The sequence below is a fragment of the Urocitellus parryii genome, chromosome 5, assembly GCF_045843805.1.
Source record: "Urocitellus parryii isolate mUroPar1 chromosome 5, mUroPar1.hap1, whole genome shotgun sequence".
In the NCBI taxonomy this organism is placed as follows: domain Eukaryota; kingdom Metazoa; phylum Chordata; class Mammalia; order Rodentia; family Sciuridae; genus Urocitellus; species Urocitellus parryii.
In genome coordinates, this window is record NC_135535.1 from 108,405,624 (window position 1) to 108,422,214 (window position 16,591).

The 16,591-nt window shown below is 43.2% G+C and overlaps 1 protein-coding gene across 2 annotated transcripts in view; it reads left to right on the plus strand.

Annotated features, from left to right (window-relative positions):
- Ano2 (anoctamin 2) overlaps positions 1 to 16,335 on the plus strand; it is a 331,044-nt gene extending 314,709 nt beyond the window's left edge. For both annotated transcript variants that reach the window (XM_026403278.2, XM_077798741.1), the window contains exons 20-24: positions 276 to 428; positions 789 to 841; positions 2,956 to 3,137; positions 13,889 to 13,994; positions 16,063 to 16,335. In XM_026403278.2, the coding sequence (XP_026259063.2) occupies positions 276 to 428; positions 789 to 841; positions 2,956 to 3,137; positions 13,889 to 13,994; positions 16,063 to 16,335 (767 nt within the window). The remainder of the gene's footprint in view (positions 1 to 275; positions 429 to 788; positions 842 to 2,955; positions 3,138 to 13,888; positions 13,995 to 16,062) is intronic.
- The last annotated feature ends 256 nt before the right edge of the window (positions 16,336 to 16,591 follow it).

Sequence of the window (16,591 nt, forward strand, 5' to 3'; positions counted from 1 at the left end):
CTCTGGCTCTTTGCTGAGTAAGTTTGCCCACCCGAGAGAGGTGAGTGGGCTTCGTGCCTGGAGGTGAAGGGTGGCAGATAGGAGAGTCAGGACTTTTCCTTTGAAACACCAGAGCTTTGCTCAAGTGATGGCAGTGATCCTTGGGGTGTAGGTATTCAGAAGGAAGTACTGTTTCAGTGTGGCACAGGAGGAAAGGGGAGGCCCTGGTAAGAGAGCACTTGGGTCATAGTTCTGCTTCTCCCTGGTGAAGCTGGTCATGCTGTTCTCTCTCCTAGTCATCCAGTTTGGTTTCGTCACCCTCTTTGTGGCCTCCTTTCCCTTGGCACCTGTGTTTGCCCTCCTCAACAATGTCATTGAAGTGCGACTGGATGCAAAGAAGTTTGTTACGGAGCTGAGACGGCCAGACGCTGTGAGAACCAAAGACATTGGTATGTGCCTGGCCTAGGGGCCACCGCAGGTCCGGCTCCCCCTGCCTGTGGCTGCAGCCTCCACCCTCATGTGTCAGGAATAAGAAGGTTGGGCAAAGCCCTTGCCTCTTCGCCCTGCCAGGTTCTCATCTGCACATCCTTGGATGCAGGGAGGTCTTTGCAGACCCTCTTATCCACCCCAGCGATCCCCCAAACTTCCAGACAGTGGGACACCTAAGCCTTCCCAGACAAACCCACTCCTTAGGGGCCCTGCAAACCTCCCCTGGTCACTTGCCTGTAAAACGTCACCCTAAGCTGCAGCCTTGTCATCGTTGGGCCAAAGGTGGGAGTGAGACGGACACCCTTCTTTCTGTCTTTTAGGAATTTGGTTTGACATTCTCTCCGGAATCGGCAAGTTCTCTGTTATCATCAATGTAAGTGCATTTAATCAGTACCCCCGGCTCTGTGGGAGGCTCTTTTGAAAGAGCTGAGGTCTTCAAAGCAGGAAACCAGCCCTTGTTTCCTCCCAGCCTTTTCCATTGGCAACTTTATTTCATAGACAGTCTCCTGGTGAATGGTCACTTTTAACTTTTAGTTAACCAGAAGACTGTCACCAGAGCTGGGCCATTTCTTTTTTAATTTTTACTAAGAGAAAGGTGATTATCCATTAGAATATATACCTTGGTCTTAAGAGTCAAAATCAGATCTTTTCTCAGAGCCAAGAATAATGAGGAAAGAATTCTACATATCTATCCATCTCTTTCCTTTCTTTTTCTACTCCTGAGTTAAACAATACCTGGAGTATTGCCCAGGCTGCAGTTCCTAATTACTGTTCCTCTGAACTGTCAATTAATTATCCCCATGGACTATGGCACTGCATAGATTAAGATAGGCCCTGGAAGGAGAGGGGTCCTACCTGTTGTGACCTCCTTAACTGCCTTGCCAGACATGTCCACACTGCAGAGGAAATCCTGCTGGGCCCCATCCAACAGCCCCTCTGCTTTTGCATTCTGGATGGATGGTGGCCAGGCAGGGCCTCCTGTTCCACCTCCCAAAAAAATTTCAGCCAGCTTGCTGCATGTCAAGAAAGCCACTATTGCCTTGGGAGAGAAACATTGACTCTGGCTTTAACCTGGTTCCTGCTAAGAACACAGGAAAATAATAAGAGGTGTGCAAGGAGAGGCAGAGAAAATCAGCCCAGTGCATTTTGAATGTTTGCAGATATCTTGAATAGTATAGGATAGGAAAGGCAGCAGAACACAACATACACTAGTATGGCAGTATGTAAAAACGTGGATGTGTAACCAATGTGATTCTGCAATCTGTATACGGGGGAAAATTGGGAGTTCACAACCCACTTGAAACAAATGTATGAAATATGATATGTCAAGAGCTTTGTAATGTTTTGAACAATTAATAATAATAATAAAAGAACCTTAGAAATAAACAACAATTTGGAAGACAGGTCTGCAGTTGTGCAGTTGTGTCCACTAGAATAGAAGCCCTTAGTATTAACTATCTATAGTACAGAATGACGTGAAATTTTATTCCCCTATCTTCTCTAAGGCTTGTTTACTTATCTGTAAATTGGTGCATCAGAATAGTACCCACAAAATAGGATCGTTCTGGAAATTAAATAAGATAAAGAGAAGCCATAAACAAGTGCTCAGTAAGTTGTAGCTCTGATTATTATAAATGTGTTATTCCTTCTCAAATATGGTCACAGCCATCCACACTCACATATACATTGAGAAAACAATATCTAAACTACATTTTTAAAGGGACCTTAATTGTTGGTGCAGAATGCAATATAAACACCTGCCAAAAAGATTTAAGATTTTCTTTGCAGAAAGTACCTCCATGTTCAAACATGCAATCATTCATTTGTCATTTGGTTTGCTTCATAGACATTTATAGAGCACTTAGATATGCCAGATGCTACATTAGGTGTGTATAGCTCTAGCAGGACCTTCCTTCCCCCTCTGGATCTTACTTTCCTTAAGTAAAATGGATAAAAACTGACTTCTATTGCATTGTGTGCTATGAAGTGTTTAGAGATAATAGTCATATTGAGGAAACAGAGGAATCATGCTCCTGGCTCTCTGGTGTCCCTCAGGGCAGACATACCTGGCCATCCAGCTCCCTGGTTCACTGCATTGAAGTGGCCCTCCCATTATGAAGGGTGACTTTCTTAGAATATCTTGCACTATGTTTTGGCTTGGCCAATGACATGTCAACTCAAACATCTCAGAGGTGAATTAATGCATCCAGCACCCAATGGCTCAGTCTGGCCTTGAATCCTTTGCTACGGTGATTGTGATTCACCCTCTTGATAGCCACTATCAGGTGGATTTACTTATGCTTATCAGAGATGGAAAAGCCAGGTTTGTCAGCCACATGAGCTCAGGGACAGGGACAGGCACCTGAGCGTGCTGCACCTCTTAAAAGAGAGCCCAAGAGCAGACAATTGCACAGTCACATGGGCCCTGTGCCATCCAGACAGCATCCACCCTGACTATTCCTCAGTGCTTGTGGTTCCGTCCTGTAGGCTTTTGTCATCGCTGTTACCTCTGACTTTATCCCCCGCCTCGTGTACCAGTATTCCTATAGTCATAATGGGACTCTGCACGGCTTTGTGAACCACACCCTCTCCTTTTTCAACGTCAGCCAGCTGAAGGAGGGAACGCAGCCAGAAAACTCACATTTCGACCAGGAGGTTCAGTTCTGCAGGTAAATTAATTCGTCCTGAGGAGGAGGGCCCCAAAAGACCAGAAGCAATAGATTCAGCTAATTACCTGGATGACCTGGAATTACATCATTCTCCCTGCTTCCATCTCCTGTTCCTCCCCATCAGTAATTTATAAATTAGTTTGAATTAATCAGAAAATATTTATTGAGTGCCTTTTGCTAGACACCATTGAGCAGACCACGAACTATGTTAACTGTGTGTCCTCCTCATCAAGAATTGGGAAATGGCAGGTTGGTCAGTAATTATATGGAATCACAGGCAGAATGGACAGTGAATGCTGTGAGTGTTGAGAGGTTAGGGAGATTATTGGGGACTATAATGGAAAATGTGGGCTTCCTGGAAGGGCTGCTGGGATTTGTAGGATAGAGAGGGAGAATATTCTAGCACTGGCCAAAACATGGTGGTGGGAGCTATTAGACAATCACTTAGGGGCTAAGCAATATAGTTAGTAATGAGGATGTTTGGAGGATAATAATGGTAACATAGGAAATACAGCATATGTGGAAACTCCTAGGATAGTGTATGAGTCAAATCCTTGTTGAATTTGGATAGGATGAAATCTGTAATGGGAAGTCTTGAAATATGACAGGAATTTTAATATGAGGCCATGAATGATGGGATGAAGGGCAGTTTTAGGAAAACTGATCTGGTCTCAAAGAGGAAGATGGACTAGAGCCGAGAATTCAAGGAGAACAACTGAGTGGCCACATCATTTAGACATAAACTGTCTAAAGCATAGAACAGATGGTGGAAATAATTTTAAAAAAGGAGAAAGGTGAGCTATTTCATATGATACACCACAAACCTGGTGACAACAGATATGGAGAGGGGTTGACTTAAGGATATCTCAAAAATCTGTGATGAGGCCATACAACCAGGAAATTGTGGGTTCATTGACTGGCATAGGGAAAATGTCTCCTTCTCCTCCTCCTCCTCCTCCTCCCCCCTCCCTCTCCCCCTCCCCCTCCAGGGATTGAAGCCAGAGGCACTTAACCACTGAACCACATCCCCACCCCATTTTTGTTTTTTATTTTGAGACAGGGTCTCACTAATTGCTTAGGGCCTCACTAAGTTGCTGAGGCTGGCTTTGAATTTGTGATCCTCCTGCCTCAGCCTCCTGAGCTGCTGAGATTACAGGCGTGTGTCACCATGACTAATGAGAATCTAACCTTACTGTACAAGTGATGGATTTGATTTCAGTCCTGTTTAATTTAAAACATGGTATGAAGTCCAAGAGGTCAATCCTAATTCCTGACCACACTAAGCTGAATTCTGGAGAGGTGACTGAAATCCATCACACAGGAATCATTGAAGCCATGGAGCAAAGATCATATTGCCTATATTTAAAAAATAATAGTAACTACAACAACAACAAAAAAAAAAGCCCAAGAAAAGAGCCTCTGGAACCATTGTCTTCCAAAGACCCCAGTAGTGTCTCATGTAAAAGCTGCCGGGGCCTCCACTGAAGAAGAGTGTTTTCTGTAATGTTTGCAGCAGTGTCGACCCAGCATGTCTGTCTTGTTTTCCCACCTAGGACACATGGGACCCAAGGCCCACCATTTTTGAGGCTGCTGCTTAGGTTCATATTCTGAGTCGGAGAACACAAAAAGAACATGATTTGGTCTTTCCAATTCAGATAGATGTATGGGTTAAACAACCTTTCCAATCTATGATTTAAATCAAAGAACATCTTGGCCTCAGGCACATTAACTTCAGGGTTTTACTCTAGCCAACCAATATGAAAAATTAGGGACCAGATCTAATAACAGATGAATAAATTTATTCATCAATTTATATCAGCCTAGATGTTTCAGTTTTTTCTTTTTTTTTCACATCTGGGACTACAAAGAGTAACTCTTGGACTAAAGTCCTATTGCTGGCAAATTCAGACTCTGCACTACCCAGGGGTCACTCCTCTACCTGGCTGACATACCAGACTGTCTGTCCATGGTGCTGGAGTTTGGTCTGCAGATCCAAAGGCATCATTTCATAATACAGATTGTCTGTGCCAGTGCTATCTTCCAATAGCATCTGGATCATGAAACAAGTCAACAGATTTACACTCACTAAACAAACAGGCACAAATAGTGAGAATTACAAAATCATTTCATAACTGGAAGTGAATCCAGAGATGATTCATTGAAGCTCCTCATTCTACAAAAAAAAAAAAAAAAAAAAAAAAAAAAAAAAAAAAAAGAAAGAAAGAAAGAAAGAAAGAAACTGAGGTTTAGAAAGCTGAGAAGTTCTCTAAGACAGAAGTTTCTAGCAACAGATCCTAAAGACATCTGTCCAGGAGTACAGGCCTTCATGCCCATGTGTGGTGGGAAAAAGCTCAGTGGGCCTCGTGTGGGGAAGCAAGGCTAACACTGTTTCCTCAGTTGGACTCGAAGAACGTATCTGCCATAGGGACCTATAGTATTGTGCCTTCCCTCTGACCATCAGATCTCTCAGTAGCCCTTATGAATGTGTTTTCCAGATTCATCAGTGCTTTAAATTGGCTTGAACAAGAAGGGACTTTAATGGCCCCCATACTGAAAGTTGAGAGAAGGTCTAATTTTAGACAAGGCTTTATTCAGATAGGTAGGCTCAAATTCAATCTATCTCCCAACTCTACTTCAGTCCATGTCAATTGCATTTTCAAGCTCGCTCTGAATTGTATCCACTCTAGTGAGAAATCTAGATTAATAGGCACTACTCAGCCCTAACAACAAATGCCCAGGACACCAGGCACTATTGGTACATGTGAACTGCTCTTGAATTTGCCTTCAGGTCACTGGATTTACAGCCCTGTGTGAACCTGTGATAGTCTGTCTCCATTTTTTCCATGCAAGTAGATGCAAGTAGCTGCTGGGATCATGGCTGGTCTCTTATCCATTTACAAAAAAAAAAAAAAAAAGAAAAAGAAAAGAAAAAAGAAAAATTCTGCCACTGAGTGGCAGAATTATCAGTGGGTACATGCATAGGAAGTGCACTTTAATTCTATGTTTCTGCCAAGAAAATTTATCTGCAGAAAGTAAATCATCCTAAAATCAAACCAATGTGACTTTGGGAGCATTCATCATATTTCTTACTCTTAGTACCAGTGAGGATTATAGGTTCATTTCGCAGATATTGGGGGGGACCTCAGTTAATAGAGAACAGGACATGCTGTTTCTCTTAATAAGTCAGGAAGCAGATGAGTAGGTAGGTAAACAAGCAATTAAAATATAGCTTTAATAATTTGCAATGGAGTGCAGGGAGCTGTGTGAGCCCTGAGGAGGAGCCACTGACCAAATCCAGATTTAAGCACTTAAGCATTCAGGGCAAGTTTCAAAGGAGAGGGAAGTTGAAGGGTGAGGAATACAAGCATGGCCAGAGCTCCTAATTCATACGACCAAGGCATCTGGCTGGTGGAGAAGGGTGGGGGTGAGAGTGGTGGAGAATCGGGCACAAAGGGGGGTGTCAGGCATCAAAGGAAGTCCAGGGAGAACACTATTGCAGAGAGAAGGGCTAGAGTGAGCAGGAAAAATTGGAAGAACACTAGATCAAGAATATGGTGGTCACTTTGAGGTGTGTGGAGTGTCTAGGGCCATGGGGTCCCACAGAGGGGTTTAAGAGAACAGTGATGAGATAGAATTTTCCTGAATGTTTTCTCTCTATCCATAGTGTGAAGGCTATCGAGTTCTAATGAAAATAAAAATAAAGAGATTAAAATAAAGTGTAAGCAGATGTTCAGAGAATGGGGACAGCACTTAATTTACAATATATCAAATAAGAGTACTTGGAGGCTACAATTCCTAGATCAATAAGATTGTTGATGGAACATCTCAACCGCATGGGGTCCTATCCACTACTCCAAGATAAAAAGAAAAAAAGAAGGACTACGACAGAGAAATACTATGAAAAATCAGAGACAACACCACAGCTTGCCCCAAGAGCTGGTTTTTATAATTTCTTTCATGGTGGGAAGCGAAGTTTGCCCTGATTTTCTGGCAAATAGTGTTGGGAACATGATGACCTTTCTTATTCTTAGCTTTCAATGATCTCTAAAGATAAATGTAGTTGAATAAAACTGAGGCCTTGGGCTTTAACCCAACCACACTAGGGACAGAGGTATCTTAACAATGTCAATAAAAGTTAGGACGAGTCTCTGGCTGCCCATTTTAGATTTTGAGATTGTATTCCCAGAATTTTTAGAGTGATGCTTGCCTCAGCCCTTCTCCTGCACGGCTGCTTTGTAAACAGTCTTGTGACATCACACTATAGGCATGATTAGTGACCATTTGACAGAGCCACCACATCTTGGAGGATGAATGCCAGCTTAGTTCCTGGCTCAGCTGGAAGGATGCAAAGAGCTCGCCTGGGCAGGGCAGGGCCAGGGATCTGGTCCCAGAACAGAACTCAAGGAGCCCACGTGGGCATGATCAACCCACAGGGTCTGCTTGGAGGTGTTGAACATCCAGAAACAGCATCCTCAGGTGGTCCTGCCAGATTTTTCTCCAGGCCCTAAGTACTTCCATATTCCAAGGTCCTGTGAAAAGTCTTTGAAGAGGTGAGTTCCTTTCCAGGCCATGGTTTCTTCACATCTGTTCCATACTGACACCAGAGGGAGAGTCAACTTTTCCAGGTGTTGGTTTTCCTGATCTTTACCAACCACTGTATTGGCATGGTTCTCATTAGTTCCTAATTGCTTGTACTGTTTTCCTTTGCTAAAATGCCAGTTTCAGAAGGCAGTTTTAAGTAACTCAGATGGTATGAAAATTTTGTATGTAATTGTATTCAGCATTAACATGACATTCATTTCCAGTGGGGATATTTTAAAAATTTCCTTATGTACCACTCACTGTTCAGAGTTGAGAAAGGCATTTACTAACTGATTCATTATATAACTAACACCTCGTTTAAAAAGAAAAGCCATTACCAATGGTTGATGACCAAACTCTTAGTGTCTGGCTTTGGCTCCTTCCTTGTTCACAGTGATTTTTGTATTTTGATGACTGTGGCAGATGTCACAGTCACTGGTCATCTTGCAGATGAGGATGAGGTTGGGAATGGGGACATCTGAGTCAGTAGTCTCTCTTCCCTCTCTGTACTTCAGTTTCCTCATCTGTAATAGGGAGGGCTTAGAAATAATTTCCAAAGATTCCTTTCTGTTTTTCAAAAAAAATGTGATTACTCGTGTAATATATTAATGTATTCCTATTAAAAAATTCTTAACATCACAAGTAACCACTCTAAATCCAACCTTCCTCCACTTTAACCCCTGCCCAGTTCTAAGCATTTTCCCAGCAGAACCAAGGTGACACATGAGTGTGATTTTTTCCCATTTTTTTCTGTGAATTAACATAACATAGACTTGCAGAATCTTTAGACTATTGTTTAACAAGCTTGTTTTACAAAGTGACAGAGTTTATTAATGGGAACCTTATTTCTTTCGGTGATGTCTAAATTAACTTTAATCAACATTTTTTTTTCACAAAATTAGAATGATAGTAATGTAATTTGAAAGCTAAAATATAATGTTGACTTTGGTACCAATTTCATTGATATGTGAGTCTGTCCCAATAAACACTATAATTTTGTTCTTGAAAGCTCAGTATAAAAATGTACTTGGGTTAACTGAATATTGTCAATGATTACTTTTAAAAAATATTAATTTCTTTGTTATAAAAGTAATTCTCTCTATATAATTATTTTATATAAATATATATAAAATTCTAAATATCTCAAGTAACCACTCCAACTCCAGTCTTCCTCCACCTTAACCCCTGTCCAATCCTAAGCATTTTCCCAGTAAAACCAAAGTGACACATGAGTGTGAATCTTTCCTGGATATTTTCTTTGTGAATTCACATAGTATAGACTTGCAGAACCTTTAAAATATTGTATAGCCGGCTTGTTTTACAATATGACATAGAGTTTATATATATATACACATACACATACATATACGTAAAAGAAAAAGTTCTTTTCTTAGTTCCCTCCTCAGTCGTCTCCCAGGAGAACTCATGTGTCCATTTTCCTTTGGAGACTCCAAAAATCACATTCAGAATTCATCGTATTGTCTTATGAAAAGGTAATGTTGCTTCCTTTAATATTGAGCACATATACACATGCATACACATGTTCATTTATTTATGGTTGGGCTGAGAGAACCCAACTGTGCACTTCTATGCACTTGACACTGTGATACCCATGGTGTTGGTTTTCGTTTTATGGATTAGGATGCTGAGGTTCAGAGATGTGCAATCACTTACTTAGGCTCTTACAGTTAGTAAGAGGCCTAGCCACTTCAAGTTCATGCTTGCTTTTTAGACACTCTGGTTGTCGCCTTATTGAATGTCTTTCTTGGAAGACTCGAGAAACCCTCAAAATCAATGTTCTCACTTAAGGAAACTAAAGGAGGATTAGATAGGTGAGGGTGAGATCTAGGAATATCCCCCAAATTGTATCCCTGAGGTTAAATTCCTGATTCCCTCTGGGGGCCACAGCCCAGCACATACAGGAAACTAACTAGATATGAGTGTTCACTCGGTTGTGGCCACTCAGGGGATTTTGGGAGACCCAGGCTCTCCAGGCCAGGGGAAAAGGTCAGCTGTTGGAGGACATTTGAGCTAAGGGGAAAGGATCAGAAAGACGTTCTGCTTCCTGGATCTCATGGCCGCCACCTATCAGCCTGAGGCTTGCCTGTTTTTTGCCATTTACCTGGACAGGGGTCCTGAGAGAAGCTCCTACAGCCACACGGGTGTGTGACTGCCTTAGATTCTCACCAGCACCATGGGTAACTTGGGTGTTTGGTACCTGAGTGCTCAGAATCCTCCTGGAAAGCCAGGAGGAACTGGAAGTAGCAGTCTGTGTGCTCTGGCCTCATGGAGCAGAAGAAGTGCCAGTTATAATAAAAAGAGAAAGAATAGCTCCTACAGATTAGCATCTAAAACCTAAAATGCTCTAAAATCTAAAACTATTTTATTGCTGATATGATGTCACAAGTGGAAAGTTTAACACTGTGAAACTTTTGTTTCATGTGCAAAATTATTAAAAATTTTTGTATAAATTACCTCCAGGCTGTGTGTATGAGATATGTATTAAACATAAATGAATTTCATGTTTAATTTGAGTCCTACCGTAAGACAGTGACTTATTTATATACAAATATTTCAAAATCTGAAAAATTCTGAAATCTGAAATACCTCTGGTCCCAAGCATTTCAGATAAGAGATATTCAACCTATATTTATTAGGTTCCTCTATTGTGCTGAATTCTTTGCATTGATATTTTATCTTCATCACACCTCTGTGAGAAAGTTTGGGCCAATTCATACATGAGAACATTGGGTTTCATAATATTGAGTAACTTGTAAGAGGAATAGTATTAGTTAGTTTTCCATCACTGTAACAAATACCTGATAATCAACTCCTGAAGAGAAAAAAAAATATTTAGGCTTCTAGTTTTGGAGATTCCAGTCCTTTATTGATTGACCCTGTTGCTACAGGCTTGTTGTGAGGAAGTACAGCATAGCAGTGAGTGGCAGAGCAAAGCCACTTACCTGATGGCCAGGAAGCAAAAGAGAAGGAGAGGAAAGGACAGGGTTCCATGATCCCCTTCACAGGCACACCCTTAATGACCTATAGACCTCCCACTAGGCCCCACCTCTTAAAGGTCCATTACCTCCCAATAGTACCCCTTAGGGACCAATCCTTTAGCACATGGGCCTTTGGGGGACATTCAAAAACCAAACAAGAGCAAGGACACAGGAGCAAAGTGGGGATATGACATTCAGACCCTCATCTGCTGTCTCCGAAGCACTCTCTCTCATTAGTGCTGAACACTGGGCTTAGAAACAAAACAAACAACATAAACCATTGTCCCAGTAGTGGAAAAGATTAAGTCCATTAACTGCTGGTCTTTTGTATTTTTTTTCTTAAAGGTAATTATCTCTTTGTTTAATTAGTGTTTTCTAGTTATTTAGTGAAAACATTTGATAACTCTGACTCCTTAGGATGAAATTTTTAAAATAATTGTGAAATCTGAACTTACATTGGCATGTAAACAGCCACTTATTTACCTGGTGGCAGAAGATTACTGGAATCAATGTTTTTCAAATGATGAATCATGGTTCATTAATGGGTTATAAAATCATTCCAGTAGGTCACAAGTAATGTTTGTTGTTGCTTTGTTTTTGTGGTATTGGGGACTAAGCCCAAGGATGCTCTACCACTGAGTAACGTTCACAGTCCTTTATATTTTTATTTTGAGACAGAGTCTCACTAAGTTGCCCAGACTGGCCATAAACTTGGCAATCCTCCTGTCTCAGCTTCTAGGTAGTTGGGATTATAGCTCTGTACCACCATCCAGGCTTCAAACAGCAATTCAAAGAACAGGACAGGATAGGCTAGATTAAGCTAGGTCAGTACATTGCATAGAGAAAGGATAAGTATGTTCTGTGTAATTTTCATTTAAATATTCTTCTTAGGTTAAGTCATAGTTTTTAAAAAGCTAGCTTTGGAAAGAACAATGTGAGCAGATGCAAAATTCATTAAATCGTTCACTGCTCTTTTCCGTGGTGTGGCTTTCCCCTTAGTACCTAACAGAGCCACCTTAGCTTATCTGGATAGAGGTATTTTCAACTAGAGTTTTTGGGATAGATTTCTCTGTTAATCTTCCCCTCGACCTTCAGTTAAATGGATGTGCCTGTTAGATTCAAAACCTGCTTTGGACACACAGGGAGGGTAAAGTGACGTTTCCAAAAGCTTTGGTAAGTTAGTAGCTGAGGTGGAACCAGAATTAGATTATTTATGGATTCTTTTCAGACTGGAAAAAAGAGGAGTGAGCAGTGACTCTCATACCAAGGTCAGTGAGCAGCTGTTCCTTCATCGATAGAGCTAGAGAGTAAAAGAAAGGGACTTTCATGGTATCAGGAGGGATTGGGCTGAACCTGGGAAGGGATTGCCCTGCGGTAAGGAGTGTGTGTGTGTGTGTGTGTGTGTGTGTGTGTGTGTGTGTGTGTGTGCCCATGCCTGCCTATGTGCCCATGCCTGCCTGTGTGCCTCACCTCCTTCCCTGGAGGTTTCTAGAGGAGGATGATCAATTGCCTTCTGCTGTAGGGTTGTTTCTGTGGACAGCAAGGGGATAGGTGAATCTGAGTATTTTCCCACCCCAAAATGTCCTCCTTCATTTGTGCAGGTCTCTCTCCTCTTAACAAGGATAATCTGGAGCTGGCTGTGCTTCTGTCCTTAGCCACGGATGGATATGATGAATCCCGTGGTGCTCTGCTGGGCTGCAGTTAGCTTTGCTTTTCACCCGGATGTCAAACCAAGCTTGCAACAGCTGTGATCAGCTGTTAGGAGAGGGGGAGCTGGGTGGGAAGGGGGAAGCTCCTGGTCTCTTGCCAAACCCTGGTTGAAAGCTCAGTGTCCGCCATTCAGCTTGTCTCTATTGCTCACTATTGCTGTGCCTTTTTCTATCTCTGTGTGTGCATAGCTTTCCTCTCCATCTTTTTTTTTTCCCTCTCTCTCTCTTGTCTCTCCTTGGACAATTGAAAGCCATCATGGTTTTACATAGATCTTTTGGAGCAGCTGGTTCATTCAGGACAGGGAAAGGGACAAAAGAGCCCCCATTTATGAATATTTCCCCCCAATGCAGCTGTTGGTGAGCTACTCTATGATAATGAGGGAGAAGCCTGGATTCAGCCAGACATGCATTCTTTCCTTGCCTCCACATCTTGCTGGCCATGAGACTCTGGCCAAGCACTTGAACTTAGCTCTGAGCGTCAGCTTTCTCCTGTGTTATGCAGAGATAACGATGTCTGCCTGAGGGATGCAATGATGCATCTTACAGAGAAGCCCTTTTCTCAGGGATTGACACATACTTCATGTTCAGAGTGTGATGGTTTTCCATCCCTCCCAGACTGAGTCCCTACTCTGCCTTCCATAGCAGCCACACACACTTCTTGGTGGCCTGATGCTACCCCAGCTTCCTCCAGGATAGGGCTTGTTTTGTATCTAAGAAAATGAGCTAGTTCTAACATGAATCATTCCAGAATGGGGGTGAAAAGGCAAGAGTGAGGGAAAACCCAAGGCTTCTCTCCCATCTGAAAAGGAGACATGAACTCACACTAGGCTCTGACATCACTTTTTTTTTTTTTTTTTAGATCTTATGGCTAATGAATCAGAAATACTGATCAACTTTGATTATTGACCCTCTCACTCCAAATTTACCCACCTTCAACTTGGTCTGGATCAGCCAGCCTTCCTTTGGGCCTTTGGGTTCAATAGTGCAGTCAGAAAGCAAGGCCAGCCCCTCTGGTAGCTGGATTCCCAAAGCAGCTGGCTGGGGAAGCCCAGGATAACCTGCTGTGCTGCATCTTCAGGGAGCCTCAGGCTGCCACAGAGTTCTAGAGGAGGCATCGGGGGGGCCTCCCTACTCTCTCAGCCCACAGGATAGTGGGGAGCCCAGGTGGACCCACTGGCCTGGGTTATTATTATGATTCTTGGGATCATCTGGAAATTGAATTTGGATACCAGAGGAAGCTCTGGGGATTGTTAGGGAAAACGAGTACGAAAAGGACATTTCTAGGCTGACCTTGGCTTTTATGGACTTTGATTCTCTTACTCCGTGCATATTTGCTGGTTGGGTCATAGATTTTCCCCTTCCCAAGTCTAATTTCTCCCATTTCCCATATCTAATAATTAAGAGCTTGTCCAATACTCAAATCCTTGAGTTTTTACTACCTTTCCTCTATCTCTTTGGACAGGTTCAAGGATTACCGAGAACCACCATGGGCACCAAACCCATATGAGTTTTCCAAACAGTACTGGTCTGTTCTGTCTGCCCGTCTGGCTTTTGTTATCATCTTCCAGGTGAGTTGTTCAGACAAGGAATGGCACTTAGGACCCGGGAGACAGGGATAAAGAGAGTCATGATTACCTGGCTGCCACTTACCTCCAGGTTTCCATGGTATTGTCTCTTGATATTCACATGGGTCTGGTTTCTGGGCCCCTCCTCAGAAAATTAAAATCCAAAGAGGCCCAAGTCCCTTATATAAAGTGTTGCATTTGCATATAAACTATACATAACCTCTCCTATACTCTAAATCATTTCTAGATAAGATAATGTAAGTTCTATGTAAACAGGTGCTATGCTGTATTGCTTAGGTATTGATGACAAGGAAAAAGCTGTACATGTTCAGTACAGATCCAATTTTGTTTTCTAATATTTTTGATCCATAGTTGGATCAAAAGAGCCCACAGAGATGGAATGCTGACTATACTCTGTGACACAAGGGGTCTTCGCATGTGGCAGGCAGAAGTGAACGTTCCCTTCCCTGGGTGAAGCAGGAGGACTCCCAAGAGGGCTTCTTTTAATGGATGGACTTTGCAAGAGAATAAAACACAGAGTAAGGTTACCGGACAGATGTGGAGTAAGTTGCCGGGTAGAGATAATTTCCCATTTAAATCTAAGATGAAGAAAGGAAAGTGGGAAGGGCAGTTGAAACCAGAGTCTCAGCAGACAAACAGCCCACCTCATTTCTGCAGCCCCAGAAAGGCTCAAGTTCTAAGCCTTTCTTCTTATGCTCTCGGGGCCCTCCTTTGTTAATGCTGTTTAGCCACTGAGACATCTGCTGGGAAGGGCCCCCAGAGCCATTTAGCCATCCCTGAATGAATAGCAAACTGAGCCCAGTGATTCCTATCTTTGACAATAGCCTCAGCTCCAATTGCGTGGCTGAGATTCTCCAAACTAAGGGGCCCCCAATTCCCACAAGGGGTCCTGTGGGTCTTCAAGTGGGGCCAGCACACAAGCCCAGATCCTTTTCTCTTGGACTCCCTGAGGCTTTTGTATTCCCCGAAGACAGATCTCTGGAGGGCTCTAAAATATCCTGCCCCCAGACCCCAGCCCAGGAAGTAGAGAAGCTCATCGGCTAGTCTTTCACCTAAAGAAGACTGCCATTCTTTCTCTGCAGAGATGAGGTGATACATTTGAAAAACCATCTTCTACAGCATGAGCAACCTGTGACATGTGACAGACAGGAAAGAGAGAAGACTCTTGCTGCCCCACCTGCAAGAGTCTTCTCTCTCTCCTGTATGTCACATGTCACAGGTTGCTCATGCTGTCGAAGATGTTTTTGAGGAAGAGAATGTGATGAGACAGTTCTCTGACACCTAAGGTACCTCTGAAAGCAGAAGATGGGCCCCAAAGTCTTCCCCTGAGTCCCTAGGAGCACATACTTTTCAAGGGCTCAGTCATTGCTTTGGGATCTTAGAAGGGTGAAGCTACATTGATGTGAAATCTGCAGTCAGGGAAAAATATCACAATTGGAGAAGGGTGTTGGGTAAATGTGTATGAAGGGTAGCCGGCATGTATCAGACCATGCCAGGAACTGTTGTCACATACACATTTGCTCAACTGAAAATGCTTCCAGGAAAAGATAGTCCTTTCTTGCCTATGTACCCAAGGGAAGGGATGTAGCTCAGCAGCCAGAAGAAGGAAGCCCTAAGCAAATGTGCAGAAAAGCTTAGAATTGATCAAGGAGAGCTGGAGGCAGGAAGTCCCAGTCAGGTCAGATGGCTGTTGATGCACTGAGGGCAGAATGCAGTGGATGTGAGCGGTAGGTGAGGGAGACTGAAACCAGAAGTCAATGCAAATACCAACAGCCCATCTCAGAGAGGACAGAGAGAGCCAGCTGGAGGGGATAAAGGAGTAAGGATCACAGTTACAGCTCTAGAGAGGCCACTGCACTTTGTGGCCATATCCCAGAAGACTCTGGAGCAGGGAGGACCTGGAGGATTGGAGGACAAGAACAAGCCCTGCTGAAGGGAAGGAGCAATAGCCACCAATTATCAAATGAAGCCTCGCTACACACAGGCACCATCATTGATATTGGATGTGTCTGCCTCTCCACTCAGCTCCTCTCTCCCTTGCTTTTGGCAGAACCTTGTGATGTTCCTGAGTGTTCTGGTGGACTGGATGATACCAGATATCCCAACAGACATCAGCGACCAGATCAAGAAAGAGAAGAGCTTGTTAGTGGACTTCTTTTTGAAAGAGGAGCATGAAAAGCTCAAGCTCTCTGAAGAGCCAGCCCAGAAGAGCGAGGGAGGCGGGGATCAGAGCAGGAGGAGCCGGGCTGCCAGCTCAGCGCCCTCCAACCGAAGCCAGCCAGGCAGCATAGCATCCGCAGGTTCCCAGCACACCAACGTGTGAGCTGCGCATCCCACCCCACCGCGGAGGAGGGCGTGGCAGCAGCTAGACACATGCGCAGGAGCACACTTGTACACCCACCCACAAGAGCGTGCTCTGCATCTTCCTGGACCCGGCCTGATGGCGTCTTGAAGTATGTGTGAAAGGGAGAGAAGAAAATTGAGAGAGCAACAGAATGAGTACTAGAAGGAAGAGACATAATGCTGCTTTTCAAAAACTTCAAGCTTAAGTTTCTTGTAGATCCTATTTTGAGTTATAT